Source organism: Antennarius striatus, chromosome 13 (genome assembly GCF_040054535.1).
Source record: "Antennarius striatus isolate MH-2024 chromosome 13, ASM4005453v1, whole genome shotgun sequence".
NCBI lineage: Eukaryota > Metazoa > Chordata > Actinopteri > Lophiiformes > Antennariidae > Antennarius > Antennarius striatus.
The window spans coordinates 557,501-580,337 of record NC_090788.1 but is presented as its reverse complement, the minus strand read 5'-3'; the positions used below and the strand labels follow the sequence as shown (position 1 = coordinate 580,337).

The 22,837-nt window shown below is 52.2% G+C and overlaps 3 protein-coding genes across 10 annotated transcripts in view; all 3 read right to left on the bottom strand.

Annotated features, from left to right (window-relative positions):
- Window positions 1-157: 157 nt before the first annotated feature.
- On the bottom strand, window positions 158-13,877 carry arhgef12b (Rho guanine nucleotide exchange factor (GEF) 12b). Of its 4 annotated transcripts, none has more exons than XM_068330609.1 (36): window positions 13,563-13,877; window positions 11,408-11,499; window positions 11,002-11,100; window positions 10,872-10,921; window positions 10,670-10,727; window positions 9,935-10,131; window positions 9,748-9,852; window positions 9,474-9,551; window positions 9,256-9,381; window positions 8,972-9,082; window positions 8,615-8,713; window positions 8,505-8,547; window positions 8,326-8,431; window positions 7,742-7,858; window positions 7,639-7,671; window positions 7,060-7,174; window positions 6,847-6,952; window positions 6,424-6,648; window positions 6,192-6,342; window positions 5,951-6,105; window positions 5,733-5,879; window positions 5,075-5,193; window positions 4,903-5,028; window positions 4,611-4,725; window positions 4,418-4,518; window positions 4,261-4,338; window positions 4,102-4,177; window positions 3,113-3,280; window positions 2,945-3,032; window positions 2,790-2,870; window positions 2,644-2,717; window positions 1,597-1,821; window positions 1,377-1,526; window positions 974-1,146; window positions 791-863; window positions 158-712 (listed from the first exon to the last, which is right to left on the bottom strand). In XM_068330609.1, exons 1-36 carry the CDS (start codon window positions 13,589-13,591, stop codon window positions 699-701), a joined length of 3,903 nt encoding a protein of 1,300 aa, XP_068186710.1. In that variant the 5' UTR covers window positions 13,592-13,877; the 3' UTR covers window positions 158-698. The 4 variants fall into 4 exon arrangements, with proteins under 4 accessions (XP_068186710.1, XP_068186712.1, XP_068186714.1 ...); XM_068330611.1 differs by having other exon boundaries at window positions 9,256-9,354; XM_068330613.1 differs by having other exon boundaries at window positions 5,108-5,193; window positions 9,256-9,354; window positions 13,563-13,875.
- A 996-nt stretch (window positions 13,878-14,873) lies between these two features.
- LOC137605821 (aquaporin-11-like) lies at window positions 14,874-17,951 on the bottom strand. Of its 2 annotated transcripts, XM_068330629.1 has the most exons (3): window positions 16,854-17,940; window positions 16,277-16,393; window positions 14,874-15,284 (listed from the first exon to the last, which is right to left on the bottom strand). In XM_068330629.1, exons 1-3 carry the CDS (start codon window positions 17,443-17,445, stop codon window positions 15,187-15,189), a joined length of 807 nt encoding a protein of 268 aa, XP_068186730.1. In that variant the 5' UTR covers window positions 17,446-17,940; the 3' UTR covers window positions 14,874-15,186. The 2 variants fall into 2 exon arrangements, with proteins under 2 accessions (XP_068186730.1, XP_068186731.1); XM_068330630.1 differs by lacking the exon at window positions 14,874-15,284 and having other exon boundaries at window positions 16,347-16,478; window positions 16,854-17,951.
- A 690-nt stretch (window positions 17,952-18,641) lies between these two features.
- Window positions 18,642-22,837, bottom strand: part of LOC137605815 (F-BAR and double SH3 domains protein 2-like) — a 13,976-nt gene continuing 9,780 nt past the window's right edge. The window contains exons 11-20 of one of the 4 annotated variants that reach the window (XM_068330621.1): window positions 22,512-22,625; window positions 22,092-22,187; window positions 21,819-21,971; window positions 21,605-21,739; window positions 20,690-20,773; window positions 20,449-20,614; window positions 20,183-20,379; window positions 19,937-20,105; window positions 19,803-19,867; window positions 18,642-19,712 (exon numbers count right to left, since the gene is read on the bottom strand). In XM_068330621.1, coding sequence (XP_068186722.1) covers window positions 19,629-19,712; window positions 19,803-19,867; window positions 19,937-20,105; window positions 20,183-20,379; window positions 20,449-20,614; window positions 20,690-20,773; window positions 21,605-21,739; window positions 21,819-21,971; window positions 22,092-22,187; window positions 22,512-22,625 — 1,263 coding nt within the window. In that variant the 3' untranslated portion in view covers window positions 18,642-19,628. Of the gene's footprint in view, window positions 19,713-19,802; window positions 20,106-20,182; window positions 20,615-20,689; window positions 20,774-21,604; window positions 21,740-21,818; window positions 21,972-22,091; window positions 22,188-22,511; window positions 22,626-22,837 lie in introns of all 4 variants that reach the window. The other 3 variants (XM_068330620.1, XM_068330618.1, XM_068330617.1) reach the window with 3 other exon arrangements.

Sequence of the window (22,837 nt, the reverse complement as noted above, 5' to 3'; positions counted from 1 at the left end):
CTGGACTTCCCATGAAACCGACCCAGTAGATAATCAGACTCTTCACATCTGAGAGTGAGTTTCCACCCAGACTGTTGGCAGGCGCGCACACACACACACACACGCGCGCAGACACACACACGGGCACAGACACACACACACGCACACGCGGTTTATTTTTAGACACATTAGTTTCTGTTTTATTATTCTCCGTGTCTACAGTCAGAGACATTCAGCAGATACATAATAAAATAATTCCATTTAAAAAGATTATTTAGGTGTAAAAAAGGTTATCAGGTGCTTAGTGTTCTTCTTTTAACAGCTAGCCCCACCCATTCAGCTTGAGGCTAGGCTAGGCTAGGCTAAAGACATACATCAAATAAGTGAGGCAGGTGTTAGGTGAACGTTACAATAAGTGCGATGAGACAGAGTAATGTGTGTGTTGAGCTGAGGAATAAGAGCGGAGGTTATTTCTGCTTCCCTCAGCTGTTCACCTGTGTGACATCACGCGTCACATGACGCATCTCCAGTGTTTACCGACAGTTGTGTGGTCGAGGAGGGAGGATCGCCCTCCGGGGTCTCTCCTTGCTCGTAGTGGAATGTTCCTAAATGAATGAAGACATCTCCCGTTGCCATGTGACGGCGGTCGACGATCCATCCAGGAAGTGATTGTCACCTCATGTGACCTCATGTGACCTCGTACGCCGGCGAGCAGAAGATCATTGGATCCCGTCTGGAAATCATCACAACGTTCACTTTAAATGGAAGACTGAGCGAAGGAGACGAGACGCGGTCGACGAGGGAAACTCACTGTTGACGTCATCGGCCGTCGCCGCCACCTCACAGCTGGGCTGAGTCAGCTGGTTGTACTTCAGCTCCACCTCCTGGAGGGAAGAAGAAACTACAAGCTAAACTTCAAATAGCAGTAAAAACGTCCCATTGGTTTCTGGGAACTCAACCTCCCATCATGCAACGCCAGTCAACCGACTAATACCTTCAGGTACTGCAGGTCGGCCTGCAGGAGGCGCAGATGAGTCATGAGCTGCCTGCTGAGGTTGGGACCGCCGGCGCCCCCCGCCTGCGAGGAGGAGGACAGCAGCTTCGTCATGTCGATTCCGACGTCTTCGCTGTCATCGTCAGCGGCAAAATCCAGAACCACAAAACCACCTGGGGGGGGTTTAACGCAACGGTTCAGGTGTGTGCAACCTCAAAAGATGCTAATGTGATGCTAGCTTAGCTTAGCATATAAACAGACGGAAACAGCTAGCCACGTTCTGCTATTTGAGAGCTAACTACATTACCATATCTTATTTTTGTGTGCTATAGCTAGCTATTTATGCTACCCATGCTACGCTAAGCTGTAGCCTCATGCTAACACATATTGATCCAGGCCTTACCGTTACGTCCAGCATGAGCATCGTCTTCCTGCGAATCTGCAGCTGATTGGCTCTCATCAGATGGGCCCTCAGGCCCCCCAGGACCACCGGGGGCCCGACTCTCCTCTCTGCCCATCAGGTGGTTGAACAGCGTTTGCTTCAGCATCGCCACTGGAAGAGCAGGAGGATGATTCAGGACGTGTGTGGTTTGTGTGTACTCTCCCTTTAAGGCGTGACTCACGTGTCCTGAGGGCGTCGTCACCTTTCCGGGAGGCTGAACCGGGGGCGTGGTCTTCCTGCAGCCGGTCCATCAGCTGTCCATCCAGGAACGCCTCCAGTTCAGCCTCATCCACCTCCTCATCATCGTTCTCGTCTCCATGACAACCGCCTACAGCAGCCTCCTCTTCCTCGTCCACTAACTTCAGGCCATCAAACGGGTTCATGCTCGGCGGATAGGGGGAGGAGTCTTTAAGTGGGAGGAGCCAAACAATAAAATGTGGTTCAAGATCCTTTTGATTCAAGGATGTCGGCTTCAAAACTAAAAATAAAGTTTGTTTAATTATAATTTCACTGTGTGAACCTGGACTGTTTCACTCTGTGAACCTGGACTGTTTCACCGTGTGAACCTGGACTGTTTCACCGTGTGAACCTGGACTGTTTCACCGTGTGAACCTGGACTGTTTCACTGCGTGAACCTGGACTGTTTCACTGCGTGAACCTGGACTGTTTCACTGTGTGAACCTGGACTGTTTCACTGCGTGAACCTGGACTGTTTCACTGCGTGAACCTGGACTGTTTCACCGCGTGAACCTGGACTGTTTCACCGCGTGAACCTGGACTGTTTCACCGCGTGAACCTGGACTGTTTCACCGTGTGAACCTGGACTGTTTCACCGTGTGAACCTGGACTGTTTCACTGTGTGAACCTGGACTGTTTCACTGTGTGAACCTGGACTGTTTCACTGCGTGAACCTGGACTGTTTCACTGTGTGAACCTGGACTGTTTCACTGTGTGAACCTGGACTGTTTCACTGTGTGAACCTGGACTGTTTCACTGTGTGAACCTGGACTGTTTCACTGTGTGAACCTGGACTGTTTCACTGTGTGAACCTGGACTGTTTCACCGCGTGAACCTGGACTGTTTCACTGTGTGAACCTGGACTGTTTCACTGTGTGAACCTGGACTGTTTCACTGTGTGAACCTGGACTGTTTCACTGTGTGAACCTGGACTGTTTCACTGCGTGAACCTGGACTGTTTCACTGCGTGAACCTGGACTGTTTCACTGACCTGATGGGTGGACACTCCCCCCTGACGTTCCCTCGCTCGTCTTCTCCTGTTTGATGATGTCATCGCCCTCGGCACTGAAACATGCTGTCATTAGAACCGATCACATGACTTCACCAGAGCGTGATTGGCTGTGGCGGCGGACTCACTCTGACTGAGCTGCAGGCATGTCTCTGTTGAACCCCTTGGCCTTCATGGCGTCAGCACACTGCGTGATCAGACACTGCCACCTGGAGGACGGGAGGCGGAGCGTCAGGTGAGGTGGAGGAAACGCCAAACTCACCCGTCGCCGTTGGAGACTCACGTTCTCTGATCGGACACCGTCTGCGCCGTCAGCTCGTAGATCTGAGGGCCGTTATCCGACATGGAGAGGACGAAGAACGACCGGTTGTCTGGAACAAGTCAAAGCCGTCCAATCAGAGTCACGCCTGAGGCCTACCAGGTCCACCTGCAGACCTACGGTCGTCCTTACCTGTCGCCACCGGACGAACCAGGACAGTACTGAGCTTGATGACGGGGCTGAAGATGTGTTTGGTGTCGGAGGCGCTCGCTACGTTCTTCCCGTGGAACCGCAGGACGAGACGCTCGTCTTGCTTCTGCAGCAGAACCAGGACGTCCTCCAGTAGGAGGGTATAGAGTTCTGAGGACGGAGGGACAGTTCAGTACCACAGTTTAGAACCCAACGAGACCCTCGTGTGTCTGTTTCAGAGTGAAGCCAGAGTCGCCCAAAGAGGGGCGGGGCTGACCCCTCACGCCTCTGGCTGCAGGTCACAGGAACTAGTTATGGTTAATGAGAGGTAAACCTCTGCTAATGTCGTTAACTCTTTCCAGAAGATGCAGCATAAATCAAATCCAAACCACGTAACTAAAGATCGTAACTCCAAACGACGTAACTAAAGATCGTAACTCCAAACGACGTAACTAAAGATCGTAACTCCAAACGACGTAACTAAAGATCGTAACTCCAAACAAAGTAACTTTAAAAGATCGTAACCCCAAACAACGCAACTAAAGATCGTAACTCCAAACGACGTAACTAAAGATCGTAACTCCAAACGACGTAACTTTAAAAGATCGTAACTCCAAACGACGTAACTAAAGATCGCAACTCCAAACGACGTAACTAAAGATCGTAACTCCAAACAATGTAACTTTAGAAGATCGTAACTCCAAACGACGTAACTAAAGATCGTAACTCCAAACGACGTAACTAAAGATCGTAACTCCAAACGACTTAACTAAAGATCGTAACTCCAAACAAGTAACTGAAGATCGTAACTCCAAACGACGTAACTTTAAAAGATCGTAACTCCAAACGACGTAACTAAACGATGTAACTCCAAACGACGTATCTCCAGGTCTACCTGTATTTCTTTAGTTACGGTTAATGTTCTTAGGTTTAGTTTTAGTTTAGTTTAGCATCAGTCGAGTTTAGTTAGAACTAGTTTTAGTCAGGTTTACCGATCATCTTGTCTTTGTTGACCTTCCAGGACAGAGGGCCCTCGTGGAACATCTTCCTCTTGGTCAGGTCCAGGTTCTGATGGACAACAATCAACAGGAACAGGGTTCAGTGGTGGAGGACAGATGGACCAGACCTTCTCTCTGGTTCCTCATCCTGACCTTCAGCTCCAGGACCACGGGGTTCTCGCTCTGCTTCAGGGAGGAGATGTCCAGACGCCTCTGGTACTCCTCTAGTTTCTGTGGAGAGAACACACACACGTTCCTCACCACCAGAACCTCCTGGGGAACCTGACCCCCCTCCATGTGGAGACTCCACCTGTTTGTTCTCAGCTTCTCTGACGGCCTGGTTCACGTGGTTCAGGATCTGTTTACAGCATTCTGCAGCTTTCTTCACCTTCTCCTTCTCCTCGCCGTCTTCTGTGGGAACAGAAGTGGGACGCAACGTGACGCCGGATGCAATGGTGATGTGTCCGCACCTGTACAGGTACCTGTGCACCTGTGTACTGCACCTGTGTACTTGGCGATGTTCTCCAGCAGCAGCGGGTACTTGGTGACGCGCTGCATCTCCATGGGGATGATGTCCTTGAGCTGCAGACGCCGACACAGACGGTTGCTCTCAGCCTCCTGAGGGAAGACAACGGCTAACGTAAGGAGAGCTAGCAGGCTAACGGCGGCTAACATGTCTAAAATTATGTTGCTAATAAATTAGCTTAAGCTACACGACGGATGAAGTTCTCGTCTCCTCAGCTGGTTCTCCTTCGAACAGGGATCACGCTGACACCTGGGGGTTCTGGTTCTCACCTGCATGAACAGGTGGAACTTCTGGTCCTTCTTCTTCCTGCTCTTGATGAGCTCCAGAGCCGACGGCTGGTTGCTGCAGAACGTTCCCACCGCCGCCGTGATCTTCTCCTCCTCCTCACCGCTGAACTGAAACCAACACGCGTGTGTTACCGAGGAGACCAGCTGGACTTACCCATCCCAGTAGGTCATCTGAAACTGGTTTTACCCATCCCAGTAGGTCATCTGCTATCTGACCAATCACAGACGTCTCGCTCCGCCTCCTGATCGCCGTCATCTGTTCCGTTATGGAGACTAGAGGCAGAAGATTTTCAGTTCACTGATTTAATCAGTAATCTATTGATCTAATCTGTATAATCTAATCATTTATAACGAACAACAAAACACCTACAATATTTAATTTCTCACCAAAAATCTAACTACATTTTTACTTGAACTGGACTGATCTGGAATAAAATGGATTGAACTGGATTAAACTGTAGTAAACTGGATTAAACTGTACTGAACTGAATTAACTAGATTAAACGAAACTGAACAGGATTAAACTGGACTGAACTGGATTTAGACTGGATTGAGCTGGACTAAACTGGATTATACTGGACAAAACTGGATTAAACTGTTTTGAGCTGGATTAAACTGGACTGAACTAGATTCAACAGGATTGAATGGATTTAAACTGGATTAAACTGTCTTGAACTGGATTAAACTGGATTGAACTGGATCAAACTGGATCAAACTGGATTAAACTGGACTGAACTGGATTACAATGGATTGAACTGGATTAAACTGGACTGAACTGGATTACAATGGATTAAACTGGATTAAACCGGTACCGTGCAGCTGAACGATCTCCTCCAGGTTGGTGAAGATGTGTCGGACGTCCTGGGGGGGCAGGACGGCGTGTCGGGTCAGCCTCTGGTAGAACACGCCGTCGAGCACCCTGAGCGTGCGGACGTGAGCGCGCTCCGTGGTGAACAGCTCTACGGGAGAACGCAACGCGTCAGACATCAGACGGCGAGCGCCGGCGCCGCTTCCTGTTCCGGCGCCTCACCGTGGATGACTTCCTGTCGTTTGACCTGCTGGGGGGTGAGGCCTGTGAGGACCTCGGGGCTGACCAGACTCTGCCAGTTCAGGGGGTCCTCCTCGCCCTCCACCTCGCCCGGCGGCTCGTCTTCGCTCTGGGCGTCGCCCGAACACGCCTCCATCCTGCAGAGACAGGAAGAGCCCCCCAGACGCCTGATGACATCATCAATGACATCATCGCAGACGGACGAAGGCGCTGACTCGACTACCTGAAGGCGTCCTGCTCCTCCTCCTGGAGCTGCTCCAGGCTGGGGGGGCTGAAGCTGAACTGGGGGCTGGTGGGACTGGAGCCCGCGTCCTGCTGGTCCCCAGAGGGGGGACCCTCCCCCGGTCTGGACTGGACGCCGAACGGAGACGCGTCTGGGGGGGGAGACGTAGAGTCTTTTAGACCAGACATTCAGGTTTTACTTGTCTTCCTGGACAAACAGGAAGTGACCTCACTGGGGTCAGAGTCCGGTCCGCCGGCGTCTGACGCCTGACTGGTGGGTGGGCTGAGTGTGGGGGGCGTGGTCGGCACCACGCCGGCATCCAATCCCTCGCTGAGGTGACCTCCACGGGTCCGACCTGAGCCGACCCCGGGAGCGTCGGGCGGGTCGGCGGCGCCGGCGGCCGGCGGGGAGGCGGGCTTTGGGGAGCGCTGCTTGTTCAGGTCCACCGCCCGGCCCACTGGACAGGAAGACAGGGTTCTGTTAGCGGCGCCGCAGACGCTCACGGGTCAGGCGGACCTTCATGTCACCATGGTAACGCCACACGTCCATAATATCCAGAATCACCAGAGACATTTTATCTGAATGACTCTGGTGTCTGTTCGTCACAGTCATTTAAATAAAGTTTTTTACCAGTGAGGTTTCACGCCGTTCTCACCTGAGGTGGAATCCACTCGGCTCAGGCGGCGCGGCGGGCCGAGGATGCTGGGAAAGCGAGTTTTCTTCACCTTCTCCTCGCCGTCCTTCTCAGGCTTGATGCTTTTCTGCTCGTTGAGAAGATAGTTCAGTTAAATGTGTGTGTGTGTGTGTGTGTGTGTGTGTGTGTGTGTGTGTGTGTGTGTGTGTGTGTGTGTGTGTGTCTCAGTCACACCTTAATCTTGGGCAGGAAGTTGATGCGAGCCCGTTTGGGCTCCAGCCCCCGGGGCTCTTTGGTTTTGACCCCCAGATGCTTCATGTAGGTCAGGATCACGAACTGCATCGTCTGACTGCCAACACGACATGACATAACACGGCACGACATAACACAACATGATGACACGACATAACACGACACAACGTAACATAACAACACAACATGACATAACACGACATGACATAACAACACCACACAACATAACAACATGATGTGACATAACATGACAAGACACGACACAAAACAACATGACATGACACGATATTACATAACAACACCACACAACATAACAACATGATGTGACATAACATGACAAGACACGACACAAAACAACATGACATGACACGATATTACATAACAACACAACATGACACAACACGACACAACATAACACAACAAAACGACACGACAAGATGCGATAAGACACAACACGACACAACACGACATGACATGACACAACGGGACAAAGACAGGACACGCGTGTGAGTCTCTGCAGACACCTGGCCCCCGTCGGCCCTCAGCTCTCTCCAGACTCACCTCTTCTCCTCTTCTGTCGGCGGAGACGTTAACCTACGAACACCAGACAGCGTTAGCATGCAGCAGGGGGCGGGGCTAAACAGGTGCGTGTCAGCATGCTCACAGGATGTCCTCGATCCTGGACAGGATGTGTTCCGCACACGAGCACTCCTTCTCCAGGTCCAGATCCAGCCTGGACAGCTGGTCCTCAGCCAGAGTCAGACCCATGCTGCGCTTCTGTCTGCAGACAGCATCATCATCATCACCTTCATCATCACCTTCATCATCACCTTCATCATCACCTTCATCATCATCATTATCATCACCTTCATCATCACCTTCATCATCATCATCATCATCATCACCTTCATCATCACCTTCATCATCATCATCATTATCATCACCTTCATCATCACCTTCATCATCATCATCATCATCACCTTCATCATCATCATCACCTTCATCATCATCACCTTCATCATCACCTTCATCATCATCATCATCACCTTCATCACCTTCATCATCATCACCTTCATCATCACCTTCATCATCATCATCATCACCTTCATCATCATCTTCATCTTCATCATCACCTTCATCATCATCATCACCTTCATCATCATCATCACCACCATCATCACCTTCATCCCCTTCCTCATCACCACCATCACCACCATCAGGTGTTCTGGTTGCTCTTCTCCCTCCTACCTGAAGTCCTCCAGGTTCTTCTTCAGGTCTGGCAGCAGTGACTCCTGCAGGATCTGGACTAGTTGTCTGCAGATCTCGTCTGGGATTAAGTCCAGCTTCCGCTTCTCTGTCAGGAAAACACAAACCAGTCAGGGTCGCCCAGGTCAGCTGACTCATCGTGATGCGTTCACTGCCCTCACCCAGTTCAGCGGTGATGGCCTCTGGTAGAGGAACCTTCAGGTTCTGGGAAAAAGAAGGAGTTCCATCAGAAACCAGACGTCTGCTGTCAGAGAGAAGGAGACAAACTCACAGCTGCTCGGTCCAGGAAGATGGAGTGGAGCTCCAGGAAGACCCGCCGGCTGTCTCTGGAGCTGGTCTGCTGGAACATGTCAGCGTGGAGGTAGCAAAGCTAACGGGAGGAGAGGAAGAGGAAGAGGAAGAGGAAGAGGAAGAGGAAGAGGAAGAGGAAGAGGAAGAGGAAGAGGAAGAAGATGGATGTAACCTTGTTCATCAGTGAAGGTGTTCCACAGGGATCCGTCCCCGGCCCACTTTCATTCTTATTCAAACACTATTCCCTTATCTTCCCCCTGCTGAGCATCATTACACCACCGTCATTATTCTTTAATGGGATTAAAGATTAAGATTATTATCAGATTAATTTACCCACCAGAGGAGCAGGATCGAACTGAGAGACCACGTGATGCAGGAAGACGGCCAGATGAGCAGGACGAGCCTTCAGCAGGTCCACGCTCTGAAACGAGCTGCACTCTCCGTTAATCTGAAACAGAATTCATCCGTTAATCTGAAACAGAATTCATCCGTTAATCTGAAACAGAATTCATCCGTTAATCTGAAACAGAATTCATCCGTTAATCTGACACAGAATTCATCCGTTAATCTGACACAGATTACTGTTAGTGTTGGAGGTGATGACAGAAACATTTCAGGTACCTCCTCCTGCTGAGACTCAAAGTAGTCGTCTTCTGCTCCAATGATCTCAGGGTTGATGAGATAGGGAGGGCTACCCACAATGCACTGGGTGCTGGTGTCCTGGACACCAGGGCAGACACACTGAGTCTGAGAAATCACAAAACCAGAAGTAATAAAAGTGTGTGTGTGTGTGTGTGTGTGTGTGTGTGTGTGTGTGTGTGTGTGTGTGTGTGTGTTACCGTGTCAGGTGTGTCCTCGGGGTCAGGTGACGGACAGGTGTGACCTTCCTCTCTCCGGCCGGCGCTGACTGGGAGTGTCTACCACACAGGACATCACAGCTAACGTTAGCCAGCGGTGAATGCTAGCGAGACAAAGCGTTTGACGATAGCTGGCTAGCATTAGCCAGTTGTGTTAGCCAGTTAGCATTTTTATTGATTGCTCCAGTAATTGATTAGCTATATGCAGATGATTCATTTCTAATTTTGGTGTTAGTTAAACGAACTTTGAACCCACACAGTGACCAATGGAGGACTTCCCGTTGTTGGCACCGCCACACGGGGGCGGGGCCAGCGAGGGACCGCCGTCCCCTTCCTCAGCTGGGGGGCTGGAGCCTCCGTCCTGAAACGACACGTCGAGTCACTTCCTGCTTCAGAACAGTAACTGATGACTCAGCGATCGTCTGGAGGTCGTCTCTTCTCACCCCATCAGGGGGCGGAGACAGGACGTCGCCCTGGAGGCTGCAGGAAGTGCTGCTGGTCACATGACTGCTCGTCTCCCTCCCTGGTGGTGCAGGTGAGTGTGGCGCTGACAGACAGGAAGTGACCTCTGCAGGTTCCTCCAGTACCTGAACCAGTCCTGGAGGTCGACCCAGAACCGTCAGGGCCACGTAGGAGCCGGCTGGGAGACGAGAGGGGGGCCGTGAGGTTACGAGGTGTAATAACTGGTGTAATAACAGGTGTAACAACAGGTCTAATAACGGTTGTAATTACAGGTGAACTCGCAGGTGCAATAACAGGTGTAATAACTAAGTGGACTACCAGGTATAATAACAGGTGTACTAACAGAGGTAATAACAGGTGTATTAACTAGGTGGACTAGCAGGTGTAATAAAGAGTTTAATAACAGGTGAGTAATAAAAGGTGTAATGACTAAGTAGACTACCTGGTGTAATAAAAGGTGTAGTAACAGTATACTAACAGGTGTAATAACAGGTGAACTAGCAAGCGGACTAACAGGTGTATTAACAGGTCTAATAACAGGTGTAGTAACAGTGGACTAACAGGTGTAATAGCAGGTGGACTAGGAGGTGTGATAACAGGTGTACCACAAGGTAACACGTGGACTAATAGATGTAATCACAGCAACTGTAGTAACAGGTGTAATTACAGGCGGACTGCCAGGCGTAATAACAGGTGTAATAACAGTTCGGACTTACATTTGATCAGCTTGACGACCTCTATGTGGTTTGAATGCGTCACCAGGGTTCCGTTGACCTGTTTAAACAAGGTTCCATCAGATCAGGAGGAACAGATTTGACCTGTTGTCATCAATCAAACGACCAATCCCACGACTTCGGCGCCGAGTTAAACTTTATTTGTTCAGAAACACGACCGGGACGCCAACCAGACTCTCCTCACCTTAATGATCCGATCCCCCGTCTGGACGCCGGCTCGCATGGCGGCGCCATCTACAGGACAAACAGTCAGAGCGTGTCGTCATGGTGACCGTGGTTTGTTTTTTTTCGTGCAGATGGAGGCGGGGCCTCACCTTCTTTCACCAGCTGGACGAACACCGGGTTGTCCCCGCTGACCGTCAGACCGAAGCCGTTCTCGTCTCTCTGGATGATCACGCAGCGCTGGACCAGACCTGCAGACAGGAGATCCATGACCACCCGTGGACCCCCGGGGGTCCAGGGGGTCCAGGGGGTCCAGGGGGGCCGGTTCTCCAAGAAGAACCTGGAACAATGCCCATCTGTTGAGGACGGAACTCCTCAGACAGAAAAAACACCGCAGCAGACCAAAGAATCAATCAAATCAGAGAACCAATCAAAAGGGAGAGTCAATCAAATGGGAGAGTCAATCAAATGGGAGAGTCAATCAAATGGGAGAGTCAGTCAAATCAATGAATCAATCAAATCAATAAGAGAGTCATTGAGAGGGTTACAGTGGGTCACCTGTGGGGTCGAAGTCGTGCTTGAGGGGAACAGGTGAGTTCTCATGTCGGGGTTTCTTCTCTGCCGGGTCTTTGTTCAGAATGTTCGGCGTCCTGGAGACACAGAGGGCGGAGTTAAATGACATCATCGATGTGTAGGCAGCGACTGGTGATGTCATCAAGGAATGAATAAACATCAGCGTCAACATCAGCCAACCAGCGCCGCGTTCAATGCATCAGTTCAGGTCTATGGCTCCGCCTCCTGACCTCCTGCCCAATCTAGTCTGGATACCAGTCTGGATCCTGGTCTGGATCCCAGTCTGGATCCCAGTCTGGATCCCGGTCTGGATCCCGGTCTGGATCCCGGTCTGGATCCCGGTCTGGATCCTGGTCTGGATCCTGGTCTGGATCCTGGTCTTCTGACTTGCTTCAGACTTCAGTTATCAAAAATGCTTCAGACGCCAGAGGGTCCTCTGGGAGGACGGGGGTCCAACCCTCCAACGCCCCCCACCACCCACACCCCCCCGTCGTCCTCCATGTTTCACGTGATGACAGAAAGATCCATGAACATCACACAGAACCAGACCAGAACCCATCAGAACCAGGACCCATCAGAACCAGAACCCTTAAGGCTGAACGCTTCACGTCTCGACCAACGAATTCCTTTGATCAGCGCTCAACGAGAATCATCAGGGACCGATCAGGTTATTGATCCAGGAGCCCGTCTGCCTCCTAAACCATTGGTAACGATCCTTGTGAACCCGGCACCTCGTGATCCGGGTCCAGACCCGATCCCGACTCAGGTTTCCTCTGAAGACGCTCCTCTGTGCTGTCTTCCGTCAGTTGCTATGGTAACCAGCTCAACAGAGGTTCCAGTGTTTCCCCCTGGAGACGCGAGGACACGCCCATCCAGACCGTAAACATGTCCGTTAGCGGGACGCTAACCGGATTCTTCTCCAGCGTTGCCTAGCAACCGGAGTCAGGCTCCAGGAAGAACCTCCAGAACCCTCAGACCAGGACCCGAAGCCCCCCGCACGAGAACGGGTCTCACTGACACGAGGTATTTCAACGCCTCATTGATCAGTGATTGACTGATTGGGATCTTTGGGATGTCCTGATTGATGAACATGACCCCCCCCACACCCTGATGGGGGTCAGAACTGGGTCTCTGCGGGTCAGGATCTGCATCTCTCAACACTCCACACAATCAGAGCGATTCAAACGGTCTGGCTGGAGGCCAGCCAATCAGAGGGCTTTCTGGGTCACATGGGGCTTTGTTTGGCGTTTCCTCACAGGAAACTGACGACCACTAAAAATACACCCGTGACCTCAGGGGGATGGAATCCCCCCACCCAGACCTCAACCCCACCCCCCACCACCTGGGTCACAACACAGGAAGTCACATGACCAGGATCAATACACAGGAAGTCACATGACTATATCAATACACAGGAAGTCACATGACCAGGATTAACAGGAAGTCACATGACCAGGATCAACAGGAAGTCACATGACCAGGATGTGATGTCACAGTACCACCAGTATTAGTATCTAACCCCACACTTCCTTTCGTGATGACGTCACTAACATAACAAACTGAACCGGTCCAGACCGAATCCGGGTCTGGTTCAGGAGCTCCGCCCCCTGCAGGCTGGGCGGACTCACCAGGGACGTTTGCTCCTGACTGGACCCCATTGATAATCCGTCTCTTTTTATTTAATCTGGGTTTTCTCGCTAGAAATTAAAGTTTGAAGTTAACTTAGTGACATAAACAGACTTCAGAAACACTCTTTTAAAGTTCGGCTCGGTTCTGGTAGTTCTGCTCATTTTATTTTGACTGTAATTTAACTTTGAACGGTTCTTCCTACAGCTGCTGGAGGCCGTCGTCGGTCGTGTTTCCGTCCCGTTAAAAACACGGCGTCCCGGTCTGGAAACCACCGGACTGAGGTTCTGCTGGTAGCCTCACGGCTCCGGTACCGGAACCATCAGAACCGGGCCTTAGATGTGAACGTCTGGGGGTGAACACCGGATTCTCACGTCGGTTCTCTCCACAGGTAGGACGAGCTTAAATCTACCGGTAAATGAACGGAGTCCGGCGGGACGTTTTTCCTCCGGTCATCGGTTAACCGAGTCGTTCCCCCAGACGGGGGGGTTCTACACCGGGACCGGGTCCGAACCTGTCGGTGAGGGTCTGCGTGCTGCTCATCGGGCTTCCGTCGCTCCACCGGACACCGGAAAAACGTTCGTCGGTCCTCCGCCGTCCTTTATCCGCTCATGTCCGGTTCACCGGGTCTCACGGCGCTCGGTTCTCCCGGTTCTCCCGGTTCGGTTCACGTGAACACCGACGCGGGTCCGGTTCAGTCCGTCTCCGGTGGAGGAAACCCTTCCATGACGTCACTGCTGCCCCCTCCTCAAGAGTCACGTCAAAGTTTTAAAGTCCGGCCTGAACGGTGACGTCACTCCTCAGTCTGGAGCATCTTCATCACCACCACCATCTTCATCACCACCATCATCATCATCTTCATCATCATCACCATCATCATCATCATCACCATCTTCATCATCTTCCGTTACCGGGAACCCAACAGGCTGCGGGGAGGGAGGGGGGAGGAGGAAATGCCCCCTCCTCCTCTTCCTTCTCAGAGGGGGGGGGTGGCCCCGGTGGGCCCACCTCCCAGCTGGTGCGTTCAGGGACACCTCGGACTTCTCGAAACTCCTGCATTCAAACCTGGGGGGCAGTTTAACCTTTAAATACACAGACCTGGACCTGCCGGGTCAGGTCGGGAGGGTGGTAGTGGTGGTGTATGTGTGGGGGGGTCCACCAGAAACCTGCAGCCTGTAGAGCACAGGAGTCAGACTCAAGGCCCCCGGGCCAAATGTGGCCCTTCACGTCATTTTATGTGGCCCCCGAGAGCTTCAAACAAACGTTACATTTAGTTACTTTTAGTTACTTTTAGTTACTTTTAGTTACATTTCTACTCTCTGTTACATCTGGCCCTTTGGGGGCCACTGTTATGCTGACGTGGCCCCCTGACCCCCCCTGAGGGTCACACGGATCCATCAGGGATCAGGAGCCCTGGAGGAAACGCCCCCATCTGTGAGGAAGAAGAAGATCCCAGAGTCCACCAGGACCTGGGTCCAGAAGGAGTTCTGGATCCTGATTGGAACCCTCTGGATCTGGATCTGGAGACTCCGGCGCATCAGAGGAGAAACACTCTGATGCGTTATTGATCGGATCAAACTGATCAACTGGGTGGAGCCCCCTGCTGGTCGCCGGACATACTGCAGGTTCCTCAGCACAGGTCGACCAGGGTCAAAGGTCACAGCTGTGATGTGTGATGATCCCAACCTGATGAAGACCCATCAGATTATTGATCAATTCTACAGTTTGTTTATAAACGATCAATAGATCCTATGAAGAAAAATGAAACCAAACCAAATCAAAGAATTAACCTGATGTGAAGGTAAAATAGTGATTTATTCCCCACCAGCAGCAGACACACACAGGAGACAGGAAGTCCCGATAGGAGCACTTATTGATCCTGATTGATTAGGTTAGTGTGATCGGTGTCTGCTGGGCTCCCAGTGATGATATAAAAATAATTTAAATAACAGCATAAAACCATCATTTAAAGGGACACCTGTTCATTCACATTCATGACATTAATTAATTACTAATAATCATTATTATTCTGTATGACATCATCATCATCACTACCTTTGGTCCGTGCTTCACCTACGTCTACATCTACACACCAAACCGCCGTCATCTGATCAATAATCAATACTTCTCCATTAATGCTATTGGGTCTTTGGTTTGTGGGCGTCGGCCCTGATGGGGCGTGTCCCAGACAGGAAGGGGAGGATCTTCTCCAGCAGCAGGATACAGCTGGACATACCTGAGGAAGACAGGAGGTTCAGGAATCAGACGGAACCAGAACCAGAACCAGACCCGGTCCCGGTCTGAGGACGGATTCTGCCTCTCAACATCGTTTCCCAAACAAACGGCAGCGACAGTTTGATTGGCCCGTGGCGTTTCCCCTGGACACGCCTCCCCTGAGGAGGAAGTGATGTCACCTCTGCGGCGTGTTTCAGACGTCAGTCAAAGCTGTTCGCTTGACGACCTTTTGACTTTGGGGTCGTTCAGAGGGAAGGGTTAAAAATGGACGATGGAACTTTTTCAATTTAAAAAATTTCAGAACTTCTTTTGCGTTCTTTTTTTTCAAGTTGGAAAATGTAAAAACAATTGGTCAGAACTTCTGGATGTGCTAACAGCTAACACCGCAGCTAGCATGAAGCTACACAAAAAAAACTTCATTTGACAAATAAAATTAGAAAATTTGATGTTTTGTTTTTTTTGCGTGAGAAAATCTACCAAAAATGTTCTTATAGAGAAATCTAAACTCACCACTGTCTCTACTTTGTTTCTTCAAACTCTTGAACGATGATGTCACTTCCTGTTACTGGTGCCACTGACAGGAAGTGGATCACATTTTGGTGCAAAATTACATTAACGTGACGGAATGGAAGAGGAAATTAATGGATACAAATAAATCTCGAAATTTTAACCAAAAATCGTTCATTTTAATAAAATAACACGTTTACTGTTGAGAAAAAAAAAGAGTGTGAAATATATGAGATGTTTAGTTTTACATGGACGATAAAACGCTCCGATCGGACGTGAGAAAATAATTGCTTAACAAACAACGTTAAAAACACGCTAATCGTATGTTCATCATCAGGTTACATAGCAGCTCATGCTAACCAGTAAACCTGAATCAGCGGTTTTCTCTTTGAATTCTGGGAACTGAACAGTTTTCATGTGTTGCCCCCCCCCCCCCCCTCGATGACACGTTGGGGTACCCCCCTGGGTTCAGGTCCGGTTCCTTACCCAGAGCCGGTCCCAGCCAATAGATGAAGGTGTACTCCAGGTGGGTGTGGCCACTGCAGGGGAACTGGACGGAGAAGGCCAGGACGGGGTTAAAGAAGGCGCCGGAGACCCCCCCACCTGTAACAGCAGCATACCAGCTGTTAGACGGAGCCGCTGCAGGGGGGACGCTGACCCGACCAATCAGCTGGTTCGACCGGTTCTGCTGTTAGCATTAGCATGTAGCGTGAAGTGAGCAGGTAAACACACAGGTGGTTCATTATTGGTCAGAGGAGTAAACATGACCTCAGCCTGTGGGGGGGCGGGGTCAGGGTTGGACTTACCAGTTCTGCTAACTGGCATTAGCATGTAGCGTGAAGTGAGCAGGTAAACACACAGGTGGTTCATTATTGGTGAGGTTAGTTTAAACAGTGACCTCACCATGACCTCAGGCTGCAGGGAGGGAGGGGTCAGGGGGCGGGGCTAACCCTACTGGTTTATTTCCTATCGTCTTACTGGGATGTTAAAAAATGTTAAATTCTGTTACCTGACAGTTTAAATGGGTCAGAATTCACCTTTGTGTGTGACGTCATCAGCTCACCTGTGTAGACCAGCACGGTGACGACAGCAGCGATGTAAGGCACGCGCAGCCGCGCGTCCAGCTTGTGCGCGTTCATGACGGCCGCCTGGAAGACGAACGCGCACACCAGCTCGGCGGCGGCCGCCTCCAGGACCGTCCCGCCGAACGGGTCGAAGCACCGGAAGCCGAACCTCCGGTGTGTCACGTGGGCGTCCGACAGACCCAGCGACCACACGCACGCGGCGAAGGACCGCGCGGCGAACGCGGCGGCGAACTGGCAGGCGATGAGCAGGACGGACGCGGCGCGGCCGCCGCCCCCGCGGCAGCACTGCTCCAGGACCCCGCAGGGGTTACAGGACGCCCCCCGGAAGGTGAGCACGTGCACCACCGTCATGATGAAGGTGAGGGTCAGGCTCGCGGGTGGCGCCAGCTGGCGCGTGTCCCCCAGCAGCTTGAGCTCGTGCGAGCAGCAGCACAGCTGGAAGGTGCTCGCGGCTTCCAGGAGCGACATCCGGAGGAGGCGACGCGGCAGCCGCGCTGCCGCCCGGCGCGACGCCTCACCGAGCAGCACCGACACCGACAACACCCCCACAGACACGAGCGGACCGGACATGTTTACCGGGAGCCTCCGAACCCGCAGCGGCACCGGGTCTTCATGTCGACACAACTTTTAATGACTTGTGACTCACGGGGAATCCGCCTCCTCCCGCGTCACGAACGCGTCAAACCCGCGGCAAGACCGGAAGTAGAGCGGGAGGACTGTCAGAATAGAAGTCCGTTGAGCCAAATAAGAGCAGGAAGTGATTTATTTACCGTCAAAAGACATCAGTGACGTGTTTACCGTCTAAAGATCAAAGTCTGATCCGGGGGCCGCATTCCATTATGAACTCCAGAGAGGGAACGCTAACGTGGGGAATGTTCTACGGGGAACAGTGTTCAGTGAGGAAATGTATCCCGTTTAATCAATATTAAAACCAATCAGATGCATTTTGTTAAGGAGCCACCAGCTGCTGGCGCGCGCTCAGGTGTGTTTCCTGCTGTCATAAACTCGCTTTAAACTTGTGTTTAAAAGTCAAACATCAAAATAAAACCACTGACGTCACCACAGAACCCGTTTGCTCATCATTCGTGCCAGTTTTCCAGGAACTGCTTTGACCACACCCCCCTCACCTGAACCAGGTAACCTATTTAAATACCTGAGCCCGCACGTGACAGGCCTCGGGGATAAAAACGTCCAAAACTTAAAAGTCATCGCAATTTACAGGGATGGGTTGCCCCCTGGTGGCCACATAGGGAACTAAGGTGACTGTACATTTTATTTTGAAAGTATAACCGGAAGTACACAGTGACCATGTTTCTAACTAGAACTTCAGGATTACATCTGAGTTTTTACGGCATATTTGTCCTCCGGATTTCATCTGAACAAGAAAAGATGAAAAATGAAGGAATACATTTTCTAGTTTTTCAGTCAAAGGAAAAAAAAAATTAAATCAAACCAACTAAACCTGAATTTAACTCGTTCACTTCTTCCCACTGATGTTCAGGCTTTTGTTTTTCTAAACAATGAATCGCTTTTATTCTGAAAAAAAGATGAATGAATGATTCTGTTCCTGGCAGAAGATCTAGTCAAACTAAATGTAATCAGATTACAGATACAGGACTGAGCAGGGATTATTAGCAGAATTATAAATTAGAAATGATTTACTGACAGTTAATTTTTAAGTCCTTGATCATAAAAACAGGAGTTAAATGTTTGGCGTCCAGCATGTTAATGGTTAACCAGTTCAAACCCAAACTAATCACTGATTAAATAAACAACCAGCATCTCCTTTTCTTGAAGCTAACTTTATTTCACATTAATTCGTACACAATAAATACAGTGAAGTGTCCACTGGTGTGTGTGTGACGCTGTGAGGCGGGTCAGAACCAACAACGGACCCGGCGGCGCGCTGACGCTTCTGTCAGAACACGACAGGTAAACTTCAAAAACAAGTTTGTCATTCAGATCTCAAGGAGATCAACGCATTCCAGCGCCACGGCGGGGCGCCGCGAACCATCAGCAGAACGCCGCGCAGCCATCTGCAGAACGCCGCGCAGCCATCAGCAGAACGCCGCGCAGCCATCTGCAGAACGCCGCGCAGCCATCTGCAGAACGCCGCGCAGCCGGGCTGCCATCTGTAAACTACCCACGAGTCAAAAACTAGAGGATCCAGACGGGACTGGGCGAGGCGACTCGAACGCGCTGGAATACGACGGACATTGAACGCAGCATCAACAATACTGAAGAGATAGAGGAAACAAAGTGCTTCACTATGGGGGGGGGGCAAACCGCCGCCCACCCGTCGCACCAGCGGCCCTCGCTGGTGTGGTCACCACGTTTCTACGGTTACACAAGAAAAAAATATTTTACCTTTGTCCCTTTAGGAGCTACTCAATACGATCAATACGTCAATCAATCGATCAATACTGCTGATTTGTTCCAGGAGATTCTCCCTACTCGGCCACCCCCCCCGTTTTTCCCTTATTGATGTGACGTCATCGGCGGAGGAGAGGACCCGCCTCCTCCTCGCAAACCGACGGGTTCACCCGACGGAGACCGACAGACGCACGACGAAGAGGCGATGGATGACAGACGATCGATGAAGACGAGTATCTATAGATTGTTTGCTGAACGATGAAGACGTTTTTATTGGAGGTCAAACTGTTGGAGGGATGAAGGCTCGTCGGTCCAGGTGAGCTCACCTGGACCGACTGGAGGGATCCGAAGCGTCATCTGCATCATCATCTTCCTCTTCCTCACACCAGCGTGATCTCCACCTCCTCCCTCCTCTTCACTTGCCCTCGTGGATGTTGTTTGGGAGGGGGCGGAGCGGCCCGGACCTGAAACCCCCCCCGATTCAAGCATCAATCAATCAATCAATCGATCGATCAATCAATTGATCGATCAATATCTGAACCGGCGCTACTCACAGGTCTGATGCTCCCCGATCCGGTCTCGGGGTACCTGGGGGGCTGATGGGAACCTTGAGCTGGACCTGAACACATCATCATCATCATGTTACCATGACGACAGGGCGACTGATTGACCAATCGCTGCGTCTTACTCTTGTGTGGCGCCGGCCGGTGATGCCCGTTGTGATAGGCCGGCGGGCGGCCAGTGGGAGAGGAGGTGCTGCTGCAGGGGCTGGACTGGGGGGAGGAGGCCTGCAGGGGGCTGCTGAGGGGGGGCCTCACCTGGAAGGGGCTGGGCGGGGCCAGGGGGGAGGGGCCCGCCTGGAACACAGCAGCAGACGCGTCAGGAAGTGACGTCCCGATGGAGACGGCGGCGGATGGACGCGTCAAACCTGTACCTGCGGGTCCTCGCCCCCCGTCAGGTCCTCCACCAGCACGGCGGGGAACACGCCCACCACGCCGTTCAGCTCACCCTCCCAGAAGCCGTCGTCCTCCCCCGGCAGGCGGCTCAGCACGCGGATGACGGCGCCCTCGGGGAACGACAGCTCGCCCTCCGTCTGCCCCGCGTAGTCGTACAGCGCCCGGGCCAGCGACACTGCAAGGGGAGGGGGGGTGAGGCGCGTGGCACCGCCTGGGACCGGTCCTACGGCGGGGGGGGACTCACCGCGGGCGTCGCCGTCGGGCGGGGGCTCGCCGTCGGGTTCGGTGGAGGAGTGTGAGCGGGCGTCCAGCGCCGCCAGCGCCTGCAGCACGCTCAGCAGGCTGCTGGACGACGGCAGCTGCAGGTACTTCTCCGGGACGTAGCCCACCTGCCCCGCCCGGTTCCGCGCCTGTGGGGGGGGGGAGACGCCGAGTCATCGCTGTGATGAAGACGAGCGGCAGAGGGACGGAGAGTCACGCCTCACCTTCACCCAGTCCTCCATGTCGCCGTCCTCGATGACCTCCAGCACCTCCTGCTCCTCGATGGTCAGCTCGTCCGGCTGGGACGCCTGTGGGCGGGGACAGAGACGCGTCAGGTGACCCGGCGTCAGGTGACGTCAGGCGTTCTCCACGAGTGATTTGTGACGGTCGTCAGTCGCGCTTCCAACTGTGAGGTCGTCTGCTGGAAACGCTGCCCCCACCAGGTGGGAGGGAGCAGCGCCTCCTGGTCCAGACGTTCATCCAACAGACGTCTTCAGTTGGAGCTGGAGTGGATCGACTTAAACAGCTCCTGGACAACCATGACCTGGATGACTCAGAACCTACAGACATCGCCCCCTTGACTACCTCCAGAGAGCAGTGCATCATGGGATGCGCTTCAATTAAATGTGTGCGTCCCAAAAGTAAACAGAATATACAATCGAAGCGACGCAAGGATTGACTTTAGCCAATAGATCAATACAAAGACTAAAACTGTTAATTTAATGTTTCATAAAGAACAACATCAAAACTATTGAAGTAAAGAGAGAAAAGTTTAAAATTCTCTATTATTTTATAATAAAATGTCATTAAAAGTTTTATCCATAAATCGGATGTTTCCTTTACTTCCTCTCCCCCCTGAGGACGCCCTCCACCAGGACTGAACCCTGTGAACACAAACGTGTCTCAGCTGCTCCTCATTGTTTAGTCTTGGTGCTGACATTAAGCCGTGCCCCCCCCCCCCCATGGAAACAATCACGTCCATTTTGGTACAAATGTTGGGATTTTTGCTGCGTCTCTGTCCTCAGGCGTCTTCATCCGTCCTGTCCTCAGTCACATCTGTGTTCCTGTAGTTGTGTACCTTGTAGGACTGCAGTACTTCAGGGGGTAGTTCTGTCGTACCCTGGGGGGTAGTACCCTACCTTGTAGGAGTAGAGCACCTTGCAGGTGAGGGGGTAGTTCTTCAGGGTGCTGGAGGGGCTGGAGCTGCTGTCGTCCAGCACCTCCCCGCTGTCCTCCGTCTCCTCCTCGTCCTCCTGCTCCAGGTCGGCCGTCCCCTGAAGGCAGACGACCAATCAGACGAGCCCACCCGCCACACGTGACCCCCCCTGACACGAGCCGTCAGGTGGTCCTTACGGAGAGTGAAGGATCGTGGGTACTCAGGCTGTTCCAGCGCTCGTTCTCCAGCTCCTCCATCACCTGGTTCATGGCGCTCTTCAGCCACGTCTCCACGGCAACGCCCGCCTGTCTGAGCAGCTCCAGACGCGCCTCCGCCTTCAGCTTCACCGTCTGGGGGGGGGCAGAGCCCTGAGCGGGACTGGGACAGGAAACACCCCCCCAACCCATCACCTCTCCCGCTCCCCAGCAGGGGGCGCCGCCCCCCAGGACCCCCAGCCCCCCCACACCTACCTCTGCCCTCCTCAGGCTCTGACGCGTCACCTCCATCCTGGTCTCCAGGTCACCGGAGGTCAGCTCCGAGTCCTGCATCCCATAATCCTCCAGCAGCTGAACACAAACAGGAAACGTCACCTAAACTTTATTAGCTCCTGATCTATGGTCCTTTGGTACTTCTAGTCTTTATGGCCTCGATCAAGCGCTGTATAAATCAAGTTTGATTGATTGATTGATTGATGGTCTATCCCCACTCTGACCCCCCAGTGGAGACTAAAGTCCATCAAACTGATGGACACCACAGAAGAAGTCAGGAGGACCGTAGAATATTCGTTCATATCATTCTCTACCCGTCTGCTGCTATTCGACACTTAGCGTTAGCATTAGCGCCTCCAGCTGCGGGCTGATGACATCATCACCTCTGGGCCCCCCCCTCACCCTCTGGCTGTGGATGATGCTCTTGTACTCTCGCGCCACGCGGCTCGCCCACCGCCGCGCCTCCTTCTCCAGGCTGTGCTGATTGGCGCCGCCGTCCGTCCGCAGCTGCACCACCTGAAACACCACAGAAGAAGAACCGGACTCTGATTGGCTGTGAAGGGGAACCACCTGGGCCAATGGGGACGCTCGATTCAGTGACGGAGGAAAACTCGAGGCGAGAGGAAGTGATGGAATGAGCGTGTTAGCCATTAGCACGAGTGCTAGGCTGGTTTGAGTGCTGCCCCCTGCTGGTGTGGAGGGTTCTCTCCTCAGACGCTACGCCGCCG

Bases quoted from the DNA above. Each gene is read 5' to 3' on its own strand.
- arhgef12b (XM_068330609.1), bottom strand. From the start codon at position 13,591: ATGAGCAGCACGCAGACCCTCACCGACAG. The intron at 10,132-10,669 runs GTAAGTCCGAAC...CTCGTCTCCCAG, and splicing joins GGTCGTCAAGCTGATCAAAT to CCGGCTCCTACGTGGCCCTG. The intron at 8,714-8,971 runs GTGGGTAAATTA...TCCTCCCGTTAG, and splicing joins AGTTCGATCCTGCTCCTCTG to CTTTGCTACCTCCACGCTGA.
- LOC137605821 (XM_068330629.1), bottom strand. From the start codon at position 17,445: ATGTCCGGTCCGCTCGTGTCTGTGGGGGTGTTGTCGGTGTCGGTGCTG. The intron at 16,394-16,853 runs GTGAGCTGATGA...CTGCTGTTACAG, and splicing joins CACCGTGCTGGTCTACACAG to GTGGGGGGGTCTCCGGCGCC. The intron at 15,285-16,276 runs GTAAGGAACCGG...TGTCTTCCTCAG, and splicing joins TTGGCTGGGACCGGCTCTGG to GTATGTCCAGCTGTATCCTG.